Here is a 14,104-nt window from a genome sequence, read left to right as displayed (position 1 = left end):
TTAAAATAGCATCTTGTCCTTTTTTTTTTTTTTTTTTTTTTTTTTTTTTGTGGTATAAGGGCCCCTCACCGCGGAGCACAGGCTCCGGACGTGCAGGCTCAGTGCCCCGGTCCGGGAGGATCCCACATGCCGTGGAGCGGCTGGGCCCGTGAGCCATGGCCGCTGAGCCTGCGCGTCCGGAGCCTGTGCTCCGCAACGGGAGAGGCCACAACGGTGAGAGGCCCGCGTACTGCAAAAAAAAAAACAAAAACAAAATAAAAAGAAAAATCTCTTCTACTACGCCAATTTCTCCACTTCCTCTAGGGCTAGTTTCCTGTTTATCTTGACCCTTCTCTTTTTTGTTACACAGATTTTCCTCACATGTAAGAATCGGTTTTCTGTAAATTAGGGAATCCAGAAAGGTCAAAATGAAAAGGGCCTTACCCTGCAATACTAATACTCGGTCTAACCTCCTGTACTTCTGTTTGCTTAACTTCTTTAGAAGAGAACCCTCCGATTGGGAAACCAGCTACAGGTCAGGGTATCCGCAGTGGGTGACGGGCAATGGGGCTGAGCTCTCCTATAGAAGACCCCGTTACACCTTGCTGCAGCCTTCCACCAAGCATGGGGGCTTCTCTGGGGTTCAGCTACAGCAGCTCCCTCCCCCTTTATAGGTGTTTTTGGCGCTGCATTCTTTACTCCTTTTAGGCCGTTTGGCACTTTATCCAACTGCATTTTGGCCTTCTGAGGTTGATGATGAGCAGTGGTGTGCCGTTGCTGGCTATAAGCAAGCCGCTTGCTAAATATTCGGGAGTCTGGTGAGCCGACTGTTAAACCATTAACAACCTGGAATTGGTCGCTGTGACAGTGTTTATACTGTGGAAATTGGAAAACGCTACAAATCAGGGCTTTTAAAAATCTCCCCCAGTCCTCCTGAGAGCCGATCTCTCTCCTCTTTCTCTTCTTTTCTCGTGGGCTTATCCCATTTTAAATTCATTTATTATGAATTTGATGGGGCTGTGAGAAGGAAGGAAAACTCTGACCTTTGTTCAGTCTGCACTCTTTTTCCAGGCTGTTTCCTTTTTCTTCTCAAACTAGGGCTGTGTTACAGCCAAACTGTACCGCACGTGGGACCCAGGGCACATGGTGGGACGCAGAGCCGTGCTGCAAACAGGTGGTGTAAAACCAGATCTCTTACCTGCAAATCCAACTCATGGCACCTTTGAGCAATTTCTTCCTTGGCCGACAAAGCTTCATTCAGTTCCTCTGAAGTTTTCTTCAGCTGGGTAGAAGCAAAGAGCTACAGTGAACATTGCAATATGACGTGGCAACAACTAATGATCGCACATGTACAATACAAAACTAAAACGCTTCCCCCTGTTCTTTCTGTGGGGCAGGGAGAAATCAAGAACCCTTCTGCACGAGTCAAAAGAAGGGTTTCTTCCAACTGCAGACATCTTTTAGTCCTGAGTCTTGTCTCTTCTGTACTTGGAAATTGGTTCTTTCCTCATATCAAGTTTTCTTATACATCTCCTAGGGCTACTTGGTTCTTGGTAATGTTGATTCTGTAATAACTAAGAAATCTCACCTTGGTAAAATATATATGTGCTAGAGGAACAGGGGTTCAATTGTTAAAATAAATAGCTAATGTATTTCAACACAATTGTTGTATGGTTTAAAAAATATTTATTCTCTCAGTACTTAGCAGTCAGGATATACGACCAGAGAGATAGGCAGCTGGATTGGTCTTGGATTGAGATTTTGCCCAAGAGAAGGTATTAAGGTAAGGGAATCGATTATATTGACAAAGTCATCACAATAATAGACCATGAAGTCTAGGCCAGAAAGAGAAGGTAACTGATTAAACAGATGATGTACTGCGTAACTTAAAGTACGGAGTGGGGAGATTTCCAAAAATAAGATGACGATGTTGGCAGAAGAAAGAGGAGTAGGCTTTAGGCAGGCAGAACAGTAATGTTCACCGTAGAGTCTAAGCAAAGTGAGGAAGAACGAACGTAAGATGATGGGCTGTCAGTGAAAACCAGACAGTTCACTTCTTCACAAAGATGAAGGGTAGAGGAGACTTCTTCAATTGAAGAATAACATGAAATAAAAGGTAAGATATCTTTTGTATTATAAATAAATCACAGGATTAAATGCATGCCATTTTCCAGGACTGCATCTATTGTGTTAAACGTGGCATACAGAAAGATATCACTAATGGAAAAAGAAAACATGACTAGAAAACATGAATTATAGTAAATTAAAGAGGTTAATTTATTTTAACCATTCATTAAAACATGAATTATAGTAAACTAAAGAGGTTAATTTATTTTAAAGTGGGTTGTACAATAATATGTTAATTACAAATTACAAATTTAATTACAAGTGTGTAATATCCATTAGTAAAGTGGCTTACGTTCTTGAATTTTAGGTAAAAAATAAAGAATTATACCAATATATTTCATAAGCAATTTCAACTGAAACATCCTTTTCATTAATATCTAAAGTTCACCCTTTAATCTCTGCATGGATAAAAACAATGCAAGATCAGGTACCTGGCGATCAAGGTCAACATAGGCATCATTCCCAGCAGAGACAGGAGACTCTTTACTCATCAGCTGAAATTAAGATTTAAATGATTACAACTACGAGAGAAAAGTGACATTCTATATCATACACTTACAGCAACAAACATGAACACCCAGCTGCCATAGAATTATAAAAATTACAATGAAATCACAAATGTAAAAGGAACATTTTCCTATACATTGAAGCTCTTCAGCCTGGAGCTTTGTTTTGCTGCAGGATTAGCCTTCACTTAAAATCACACGTGTAATTCTGGTATGCATTTTCACAGCAGGGCCAGTCATGAGACTCAAGTATTACTTATTCTTACCACTAAAAAGACAAGTCTTTAAGTTAAAATGTGGCTAAATATTTAAAATATTGACTTTTCAGTAAGAAAAATAGTAACACTAAGTAACTATTTCTGAAGAATAAACGTGGGTCACATCAATATCAGCCCAAATTAACCGCTAATGTTCAGTGATGACACGCACATACACACGAATCTAGGTCTCAGCCTCTCTCACCCTTGTGTTGCACACAGAGAAGATCCAGAGGGTGTGTGAGGGTTTGGGGAGAAGGGATAAAATTCTGACTGTGACAAATGTCAGGGGCAGACTCAAATGTCCCAATTTTCTCCTGTTTCCTTCTTATGCTCTGTCTGAAGGACAAAAGAGAGGGACAATTAGAAACGTGGGGACAGACTATTGAGAGATCTTGTAATTTCAGCCTTCATCCCACTCTCTAAAGAACTGAAATGTTATGCTCAGCTGTACCTTCTTCTCTGCATCAGTGGTTCTCAACACTGATTGAGAAGTCCCCAAACCAACAACACCAAACCAACAACACCAGCATTGCCTAGGAACTTGTCAGAAATGCAAATTCTTGGGTCCCTGCCCAGATTTACTGAATCAGAGACTCTGGGGTTAGCGCCCAGCACCACACACTGAAGTTTGAGAACCACTGCTCTATATTAATGTCATGAGAAGAGTGAAGGTCCCTTAGCATAATTAAGAGGGAAAAAAATCTCAGAAAGAGTAAAAGAATACTGGCTTCAATTTTTATGCTTTTATTGTAAGAATGTTAATAAAAAGATGTTCAAAAGATTTTTCTTCCAATTAAAAAAATAACACCCAATGTAGAGAAGATAAAATTCAGAAAAAGTACAAAGAGAAAACACCCATTATTCTACCATCCAGAAATAACCACGTCTGTAATTTTGAACTATTCAAGAAGCTACCTGTGCCATGGGTTTCACACAGCTCAAGTAAAAAAGACAAATACAGTGTCACGTGATGAGGGCTGTGACAGACACTCAGAGAGGAAGGATCTAATTCGGGGGGTGCGGGGGGGGTAGAAGGGAGTACAAGTATTTTCTTCCAGTCCCCATTGTTACATGTTAGTTCTTATCATAACACAGTAGCACCTGTGAATAAAACCCCCTGAACACAGCCTCCTCCCAGTCAATCCCAGCTAGCATGTCCACCTCGACGAGGTTTCCAGGTCCTATGCCTCCCGACTTCCTCCCTGGTTTTCACTGACAGCCCATCATCTTACGTTCATTCTTCTTCACTTTGCTTAGACTCCACGGTGAACATTACTGTTCTGCCTGCCTAAAGCCTACTCCTCTTTCTTCTGCCAACATCGTCATCTTATTTTTGGAAATCTCCCCACTCCGTACTTTAAGTTACGCAGTACATCATCTGTTTAATCAGTTACCTTCTCTTTCTGGCCTAGACTTCATGGTCTATTATTGTGATGACTTTGTCAATATAATCGATTCCCTTACCTTAATACCTTCTCTTGGGCAAAATCTCAATCCAAGACCAATCCAGCTGCCTATCTCTCTGGCCATATATCCTGACTGCTAAGTACTGAGAGAATAAATATTTTTTAAACCATAAAACATAATATATAGTTTCCAGTCTCAGCTCGGCCTTCAAAGTTGCCCCCAAAGTACAGCTATGCTTCCCCAATAAGCAGTCTCTTTGTTCCCTTTAGAGATTATTCCAAACCTTTCCTACTTCTCAAACCTCACCAACTCCCCACTATTCTTATCAGAAAACCTTGCCTCCAGATAAGAAATTCCCCAATTTCCTGCACCTTAACCTGCAAAATTGGCAGCATTCATACCATCCTTTCCTTCTTCAATCTTGTCGTAATACACTCTCAACCCTGTCTCTTCCCAGCTTCTCAGAGACCCTGTACTAGTTATCATCCTCTCTCTTGTTATCTCAACCTCTATCTTGCTCTTTCCTGTGGCTTCTTCCTATTAGCATTTAAAAAATTAAAAGACTATCATTTACTTGATTACCAATCACATTTCTCCAAAGAAGATAATATACAAATGCCCAACAAACATATGAAAAGATGCTCAACATCATTAGTCTTTAGGGAAATACAAATAAGCCACAATTAGAAAACACTTCACATCCACTAGGATGGCTAATATCAAGAAGATGGACAATAACAAGGGTTGACAATGAGGGAGAGAAATTAGAATTCTTAGCACATTGCTGGTGGGAATGTAAAATGGTGCAGCACCGGTGGAAAACACACCTGTGCTGGCACTTCCTCAAAAAGTTAAACACAGAATTATCATGTGACCCAGAAATTCAATTTCTGGGTATATACCCAAAAGAATTAAAAACAGGTGCTCGGACTTCCCTGGTGGTGCAGTGGTTAAGAATCCACCTGCCAATGCAGGGGACATGGGTTCGAGCCCTGGTCCGGGAAGATCCCACGTGCCGCAGAGCAACTAAACCCATGTGCCACAACTACTGAGCCCACGTGCCACAACTACGGAAGCTGCTCACCTAGAGCCTGTGCTCCGCAACAAGAGAAGCCACCGCAATGAGAAGCTGGAGCACCACAACGAAGAGTAACCCCTGCTCACCGCAACTAGAGAAAGCCCACGTGCAGCAACAAAGACCCAACACAGCCAAAAATATATAAATAAACTTATTAAAAAAATAAAAAACAGGTGTTCAAAACAACCCCGTACACTCAGGTTCACAGCAGCACTACTCGCAATACCGAAAAGGTGGAAACAACTCAAACGTCCATCAAATGATGAATGGATAAACAAAATGTGGCACACCCACACCATGGAATATCATTCAGCCACGAAAAGGAACTAAATATTGATACATGCTACAAAATAATCTTGAAAATGGTAAATTTTATGTTATGTGTATTTTACCACAACAGAAAAAAAAAATCAAAGTCAGCTGCACCTGAATAAAGACATACAGACAATCATCTTACAAAAGCCCTTCTGCAATTCCATAGTTTTATCCAGCCACCCTGTCCTCCTCCACAGCCCAATCAGTCACCAAGCCTGTTAAATAAAGCTCGGACAAAGTTCAAATCTGTCCACTTCTCTCCACCCAGCCGCCATAACCTAGTTCAGGCTTCCATCGTCCCTCACCAGATAATTACTAAGGTCTCAACTGCTCTCCTTTTTTCTAGCCTTGTTTTCCTCCGATCCATTCTTCTCACTGCCTGGATTTTCTCAAATACAGACTTCAGTGTATTTTCTCCTTAAAAAGCAATTCACTGGTTTCCAAAATTCCAGCTCTTTCCACAAAGCTGCTCGGCATCCTACTGGCCTTAACGGTTCTTGCCTTGCCTCCAGCACCCACACCTCCCGCGCCTGCTGAGGCTTCTTCCGACACTTCCCCGCGCCACGCGGCTGCCTCCTGGACCGCAAGTGTGTGCCCTTCCTGACCTCTTCTCCTCCTCCAGTGCTTAGACGAGACGCCGCATTCTCTGAGAACCCTTCCCCAACATCCCCACGCTGAGGGACACACTCCTTTGAGGTCCTACTATCTTTTCCCCGTCACGGCACTTTTCATTCTGAATGCTTTGGATGTATTCGAATTGCTCGTTTGGCCATTCTTCCCTTTAGATCACACTTTGTGAGACAAGAGGCCATGTCTATCTTTTCCATAGTTGTATCCTGAAGGCCTCCTATAGCTCCCACTGCATTCTAGGTGCTCGATAAGTATTTACTAAATAAACAAAATGAATATGCACGTAAAATGTACTGCGTTAGTGAGTACCGGCACCATCAGCACAGAGTAGGTGTAGATAAACGCTTGCCAGTATGATTATCACCATCCATCTCTCTATTTCAGATTTCCTCAGAATAAATTCCTAAAAGTGAAATTACAGGGTCAATGACAGTAAGGCAGAACAGTTAGTGGCCCCCTTATTGTTTTTCCTGTCTTTGCTTAGTAACAGAATCCTCAAATTTTGGCTGGGTCCATGACCACCTGGAAAAAAGATCACATTCCCCAGCTTCCCTGTGTGGCAATGTGAGTAACAGCTGGATAACAGGAGTGAGAATTCCTGGAAGTTTACTAAGAGGAAGTGGAGAACCTTCCTTCAGCCCTGCCTGCTGGCCGGAATGTGAATGTGAGGGCTGGAAGCCAAAGAGCCACGGCTGACCACGGGGTAGGAATCACATATTAGGGATGGCAGACAACAAGATGCAAGAAAGCTGTGTCCCTGATGCCTACGGAGCCAACCCATGACTACTTGAGAGCAAATTAAACTCATATCTTGCTTGGCTGACCATCATTTTGTTAGTTTACCCTGCTACCATCAGCACTGACTGACAAACGGATCCTCTCCTAAAAGCTCTGCTTTGTTGAAATGTCCTGTATGACAGAGAATTTGGCTGATCCTTTGCCCCCAGTGACTGGGAGGCAGCTGCTAAATCTCTGGGATTTCTCTGCTGAGTGTCTTTGTTATTCATGGTGGGTCCCTAGATAGTTTAAGCTAGGAGATGACTCTGGTTGGGGGCTGGTGACGCCAAGAAAACCAACCGCATATGGGAGGGTTGGGGCTTTGAGCCACTTGATACCAGCCTGGCCTCTGGGGAGGAGACAGGGGCTGGAAATTTAGTTCAACCTTGTGGCCAATGATCCAACCAATCACACCTATAAAATGAAACCCCAACAAAATGCTGGACATGAAAGCTCGGGTGAGCTTCCCCGGTTGGCAGCTCTCTCTGTGTGTTGTCACACAGTAATGTGCTGGGAGGGTGACATGTCTTGATTCCACGGGGAGGGGACAACAGAGACTGAGTTTGGGACCCTCCCAGACCTCCATTTCGGGGGGTGGGGGGTTGGTTCTGATTCGTATCCTTTTGCTGTAATAAACCGTCACTGTTACTGAGTTCTATGAGTCATTCCAGCAAATAATCAAATCTGAGGAGGTAGTGGGAACTGCTGGATTCATAGTCAGTTGGTCGGATTTAAAAGGAAATGCTTCATAGCTCAGGGAGATCAGCTCGGTGCTTTGTGACCACCTGCGGGGGGGATAGGAAGCGGGGGTGGGAGGGAGACAAGAGGGAGGAGATATGGGGATACATGTATACATAGAGCTGATTCACTTTGTTATACAGCAGAAACTAACACAGCAATGTAAAGCAATTATATTCCAATAAAGATGTTTAAAAAAATTTTTTAAATAAAAAATTAAAAAAAGTAAAATAGGGCTTCCCTGGTGGCGCAGTGGTTGAGAGTCCACCTGCTGATGCAGGGGACGCAGGTTCGTGTCCCGGTCCAGGAAGATCCCACATGTCGCGGAGCGGCTAGGCCCGTGAGCCATGGCCACTGAGCCTGCGCTCCGCAACGGGAGAGGCCACAGCGGTGAGAGGCCCGCGTACCGCAAAAAAAAAAAAAAAAAAAAAAAAAGTAAAATAAAAAAGGAAACACTTTATCTTAATTTGCATTTAGCATTTTTCATGTTTGTCTGCTGCATTTTTTTTCTGTTAGTTACTTACATTCTATACTATTTTAGTTCCCTTAAAGGTTTCTTCCATTACTTCTTTGATTAAAAAATTCTCCCATCTTAAGATCACTTTCACTCTTATAGTTCTATGTCTGACACCTGATGGAGTTCAGGACATGCTACTCCCAAATATGGCAGCTTGGCATGTTGAATGTTTCAAGCTGAAGGAATTTGAGAAACAACAGGGACAGGAAAGATTTTCTGACCTTCCTCTGAAGCAGGTCTTAAGTCCCTCACGTGAGAGGCGCCCTCCCTATGCTCAGAGGAAAGGAGTATCCGTATCTCCAAAGTCAGAGGGATGCAGAAGGAATCTGAACAAACAGGACTTGCCGTTTTTCGCCCTATCACATTTTTCCACGAGACTTTCCACTCTTCACCAAATCCAGCATCAAAACACTCAGGTTGAAACACCTCTTTGGGCTTCCCTGGTGGCACAGTGGTTGAGAATCCGCCTGCCAATGCAGGGGACACGGGTTTGATTCCTGGTCCAGGAAGATCCCACATGCCGCGGAGCAACTAAGCCCATGCGCCACAACTACCGACCCTGCGCTCTAGAGCCCGCGAGCCACAACTACTGAGCCCGCGTGCCGCAACTACTGAAGCCCACGCACCTAGACCCCGTGCTCCGCAACAAGAGAAGCCACCGCAATAAGAAGCCCGTGCACTACAAGGAAGAGTAGCCCCCGCTCGCCGCAACTAGAGAAAGCCCACGCGCAGCAACAAGGGCCCAACACGGCCAAAAATAAATAAATAAAATAATTTTTTAAAAAAAGAAACACTTCTTTGATCTTCATTTCTTTATGAAGCCTCCTGTGTTGTGTAAAACTTAAATACATTTGTATGCTCTTCTATTGTTAATCTGTTTTTTGTTTGTTTGTTTTTAACAGAGGCTCCAGCTAAAAACTTGAAAGGGTAGAGGAAAAAAACATTTTTCCCCTCCTACAGTTTCAAATAAATATTCATCTAGAAATTGCCTTGAGTCTGGCTGGAGTTGAAGACCCATTTCCTTCCAAATAAGAAACCAATACTTAAGTGTGAGGCAGACTGCTGGTTTAAGATAGATATTATTCATAATGGCTTTAGGAATTAGTCTGCTATTCCTAATTCATTAGAGCATTTAAAAAAATTAGGAATTGTTACGGAATATCTATAATTCCAAGACAAACATTTAACGTTTAAATAAAAATGAGACAAGCTATAGCATAAGTGCGAAGAAAAAAATTCTCAAAAAATGAGTAGGAGAATCTCTTTTTAAAATTTCTACTTCAATTATTTAAACTCATGTTTGCTCCTTTAACTTCTCACAAACTGTAAGCACAAAGGTCCAACATACCTCCTGGATGGCTGTCATGACAACGTGTTGCACTGATTCCTCCATCATCATGATGGCTTGGATGTACTCTGAAAGTAAGAACAACCTGGAATGTCAGTGTTCAAGTTATAGACAATCAAGGGAGTAAAGGCTAACACTTCATGAATTCTGAAAAGAAGTTTCCTGTGTTTTGATTCTTCCTCGGAATTCCTCGTATATGGTTAAATACATGTGTCATAGGTAAAGTAAAGGCTGAAAATCACATTATTTATCCGTCCTTAAAAATAACTGCCCCCCCATAAAGTTGAGGCTACAGCTAAAGGTCACAGGAATGGAGGATCTCGGGAATGTAAAACAATGAAACGGTACAGCCTAAGGCCAGAATGGAAAGGACTCTGTATTACTGTTCCTAAAATCTAAAAATCTTTCACATTATTCTTTGCTACATGTTATAAAACTTTGATGTCTGTGTTTTATACTTATGTGACATCAAAGTATTGAATTGTGTATAATTTCTACCTTAATATTTTCTACAATTAAAAAAAAGAAACTTAGGGATACTGAGACCTGCTCAGGACAAAGAATTAAGGTGAATTTAAGATAGAGACTGACGCTATAGTTAAACACTGTGTAACCCTGGGCTTTAAAATAATGACCCAAATCTCTAATAAGCTAAAGCATCAATTTCATCAACCTTATCCTCACCAATGCCGAAAAAGAGAAGGCTCCCTTAGCCGTTCATAGTGACAAAGTTGAAAAAAAAAAATTCTGCCTTCTAAATAAAGCCCTGGAAGTAGTTTTCATTATTTTCAAATCCAATAATAGATGAAAAAACAGGTATTAAGCATAAAAAATCAATAGGCCAGCTAGATTTCAACAAATACGTAAATATATTTTAACAAGAAACATTTTTTTTGAATTTTTTTTATACAGCAGGTTCTTATTAGTCATCCATTTTATACACATTAGTGTATACATGTCAATCCCTATCTCCCAATTTATCGCTCCCCCGTCCCCACCCAATAAGAAACATTTTAAAACATAAAGTCATTAGGAAATTATAGCCTCAACCTGCCTCTCTCCACTCTATACCCAAAAAAACACCAAAAAAAATTGTCTCAGCACTCTAATATTATATGAAAGAGTCTTACTGTGCAATCGTTACAGTGACCTACTGGCAAGAAACTCATGGATTTGGCATGCCAAACTGTAGTCCTTTGCTTGACAGGTAACTTGTTTAAAAACAAAAAAAGAATTTTGACAGCACTATTAAATTACGACATTCTGGTTGTTAATGCCAAAGCTTTTAGTTAAACAAAGCATGTTTTTAAGGAAGTACTGTCGTAAGGATGCTTGTACCCAATCAATGATGCATATGCAAGTATACACAACACACTTAAACCACTGGCATCGTTCTTAGGCCCAAAGTAGGAATACTGTGCATCATAACTTAACCACTTTCCGGTTTAAAAAAAAAAAAGAATCCCTTTAGTCTGAGCTGAACTTTTTGTTTGTTTGGTTTGTTAGTGAGGAGCGTCCTACGAGCGTTGGGTACAAGACACCAAGCACAGAATTCCCAGGCTACAGAGCAGCTGGCACAGCCGGGATCGGAATGAAAGACTGTGAACATGGTGGGGAGAGGCAGTGGCCCAGTCATGGGAGGAAGACGGACGACAGCCCCGTGGGTGTGAAGGGTGTGACGGGGGACAGGGGGCGGAGGTTAGTCAGGTGTGAGAGGGGAAGCGTTAGTTAAGAAGCGGTGTTGCCACGTCAAGGCCCTTCCCCGCGAACACCGTAAAATGCTGGATGATAAAATGATGATGAGAACCACGTTAATGTACTAGTTTTGAAAAGTTAAAAAAAAAAAGTTAAATCTTAAAAGTCCAAAATCCAAGTACGTATGATTACTGGCAGATCCAGGAGGCAGTGGAGAATGAGCTAGGCTACGCCAGGGAGTCTGTCCTGCAAAATGAGCGTCTAGGTCCAAAGCCTACAGCTCAGCTCAGTACAAAGAGCATTTAGTTCTAATGTGGGAGACACGTGTTTTTGTCCCCGCTAGCCTCTCACGAGCAAGAGATCTTGGGCAAGTCAAACAATACTCAGGAGTCTCAGTTTCCCAATTTGTAAAAAGTGCTGTTTGTTCTGTTAACCAGGCAGGAGGGAGAACTCGGTAAATATTATTTTTAGTGCGTTTTTACTGCTAATCTCTGCTTTTCCAAATACACCACCACTTACGTGCCCCAATTTGACAAGTCAGATAGCCAAGAGAAATGCACGCTGAGCCAACGCCTCACTTCTAGGAACTGAGAAACAGCCTCTAAACACAGAGCCCTTGTGTCTGCGGTGCGCTACGGGTTGCGAAGCAAACACACACACCGTTTCACCGACTCCTCACGACGACCAGCTGTCGTGCCCCCCCTCTGCAGACGAGGAAACAGGCCGGGCCCCCAGGGCAGTGACAGGTAACACTCGGCAACTCAGAAGTGCATTTGATCCAAGCTCTCTGCTGTGTTCCTGAGACCAGAGCATGCCCTCTGGACAGTGAGAGGTTAAAATCCTGCTCAAATTTTTCATCATTTATGTAATTTTGAGGGAAAACCTCAAGCCAGGTGTTACAGAGAACACTTGGTCTGTGTGAGAAGCTCAACAAATATTTTGATTGTCTTCCTATAGAACGACCGGTATAGGTAACATCCTTGCCTTCTCCTATTCACACCCTGTAATAAATAATTAGCCAACTCTTAACAGCTATACATCTCCAAGAGCTGATGAATGTCCTAACAGAATAAATACAAAAGAAATTCTTATCTGAATTCAATGAACTACATTAAATAATTTTTCATCTGCCTTTTAAAGCCAAGCGTTCTACTTAGAAATGCCCACCCCACTCAACTGCAAGTTCCGTGAGGGCAGGTACTATATTGGTTTTGTCTGACACTGTGTTCCAAGCCCCGGCATGATGCATGAATTCAGTAAATGTTTATGAAGTAAACCCTTTGCACTTGCAATCTAAAATATCGAACTTTACACTCCTATAGCTGAATTGACTATTATTAATTAATTATTAATTAATTTGGCTGGACCTTGTCCAGTTAACAGTAAATTTCATTACATTCAGTGTAGTTAAAAATAATCTACTCAAAGAATTATGCAGTCTTGCAGAAAGGGGAAGAACATCATCATAATCAAATTTATTCTAACCTGTAAAACCTTTTCAGCTTGAAAACAGATTACCAGCAACATCACAGAAAATGGCATACTTTGTGGGTGGCCTTAAGATGTTGTTGTTTGTACATGTGATTTATATATAAAATATACAACGTGTATTACTTTACTTAACTATTTTACATGCATACACTAACATCAAATAAATTACCTTGCTTCTGTTCACAGTTCACAGCACAGCCTAAAATGAGTTGGAGCATCCTTCCCAGCTCTGCGGCATCAGAATGCTCCCCAATAAGGTTCACATCAGGGAGAGTAAAGTCATTAATTTGCTGCCCTAAAATCTGGACAGAGATAAAAACATGAGAATTGCATTTACATCTATATGACCAAATAAAATACTTGATAGAGATTAGTTTGTCAGAAACTCACTGTTAAGAGCAGAGCAGTTAAGCCAATCTCACTCCCAGTTTCTACTTATACCTCCCATACATAAATTATAACGATCCTGAGTCACAACAACTTAGTCCCTCATCTGGTATGTGGTATGCACACTGAGCAAAGAAACTGAGTACTACTGACCCCTCCACCTCCCCCAGAAAGACTGGATGTGCACTCTCCAGAGAAGTAGAGCCTGAGAGCTTCTGAACCGGGGGGCACCAGAAAGAGCAGAAGTTAAGTATAGGTTCATGCCCACAACAGGAAGACTCCCCTGGCCACCTTCACTCCATTTGACTCTAAAATACTGATAACAAGACACCCACATAAGGCAAGAGAATGGAGGCTTCCTTCATGGGGAAACTGGCCCCAAATGAAATGACACATTTAGACAAACGGGTAGGTTTCTGTCTGATAACCCTACAGTGAAAAAAGAAGATCCTAAAAGCACAGAAGCAGGATGAATGTGGCTGTAGTGTGACGGGTAAGGAAAGAGCAGGGAAAGAGGAGGTGAGAAGGGTCATGTGGCATCCGGTGGCTCCTGGTAAGAAGTATGGATCTGATTCTCGATGCGACAGGAAACCATGGAAGATGACTTGGAGGATGAGCGTGACATAAATTCTGCTTTTTAAAACTCATCCTGGCTTGAGAGTGGAGAATAGATTGTAGTGGGGCAGAAGTGAAATCAGGGCACACTCCGCGAGTTATCTAAGCAAAAGCTGGTGATGGCTCGGTACAGGGCGGTGGCAGCAGAAACAGAGAAAACTGTATTTTGGAGATTTAACTATAGGTCTTGCTGATGATATCAAATGAAGGAAGGACTGCAGGATGATCTGTAGG

At 42.0% G+C, this 14,104-nt stretch overlaps 1 protein-coding gene across 5 annotated transcripts in view; it reads right to left on the bottom strand.

Annotated features, from left to right (window-relative positions):
* Positions 1 to 14,104, bottom strand: part of HOOK3 (hook microtubule tethering protein 3) — a 129,606-nt gene that overhangs the window by 82,976 nt on the left and 32,526 nt on the right. For all 5 annotated transcript variants that reach the window (XR_016391187.1, XR_016391188.1, XR_016391186.1 and 2 more), the window contains exons 5-8: positions 13,038 to 13,170; positions 9,683 to 9,750; positions 2,538 to 2,600; positions 1,178 to 1,261 (exon numbers count right to left, since the gene is read on the bottom strand). Coding sequence is in view for 2 of the 5 variants with exons in the window: in XM_089903806.1 (XP_089759932.1) it covers positions 1,178 to 1,261; positions 2,538 to 2,600; positions 9,683 to 9,750; positions 13,038 to 13,170 (348 nt within the window). In the remaining 3 variants the exon portion in view is untranslated. The remainder of the gene's footprint in view (positions 1 to 1,177; positions 1,262 to 2,537; positions 2,601 to 9,682; positions 9,751 to 13,037; positions 13,171 to 14,104) is intronic.

The sequence above is a fragment of the Delphinapterus leucas genome, chromosome 21 (assembly GCF_059928025.1).
Source record: "Delphinapterus leucas isolate spDelLeu-1000000601 "Yukka" chromosome 21, BTC_Dleu_Yukka2, whole genome shotgun sequence".
In the NCBI taxonomy this organism is placed as follows: domain Eukaryota; kingdom Metazoa; phylum Chordata; class Mammalia; order Artiodactyla; family Monodontidae; genus Delphinapterus; species Delphinapterus leucas.
Note: the sequence above shows the minus strand (reverse complement) of the source record. Positions and strands in the feature narration are given on the sequence as shown.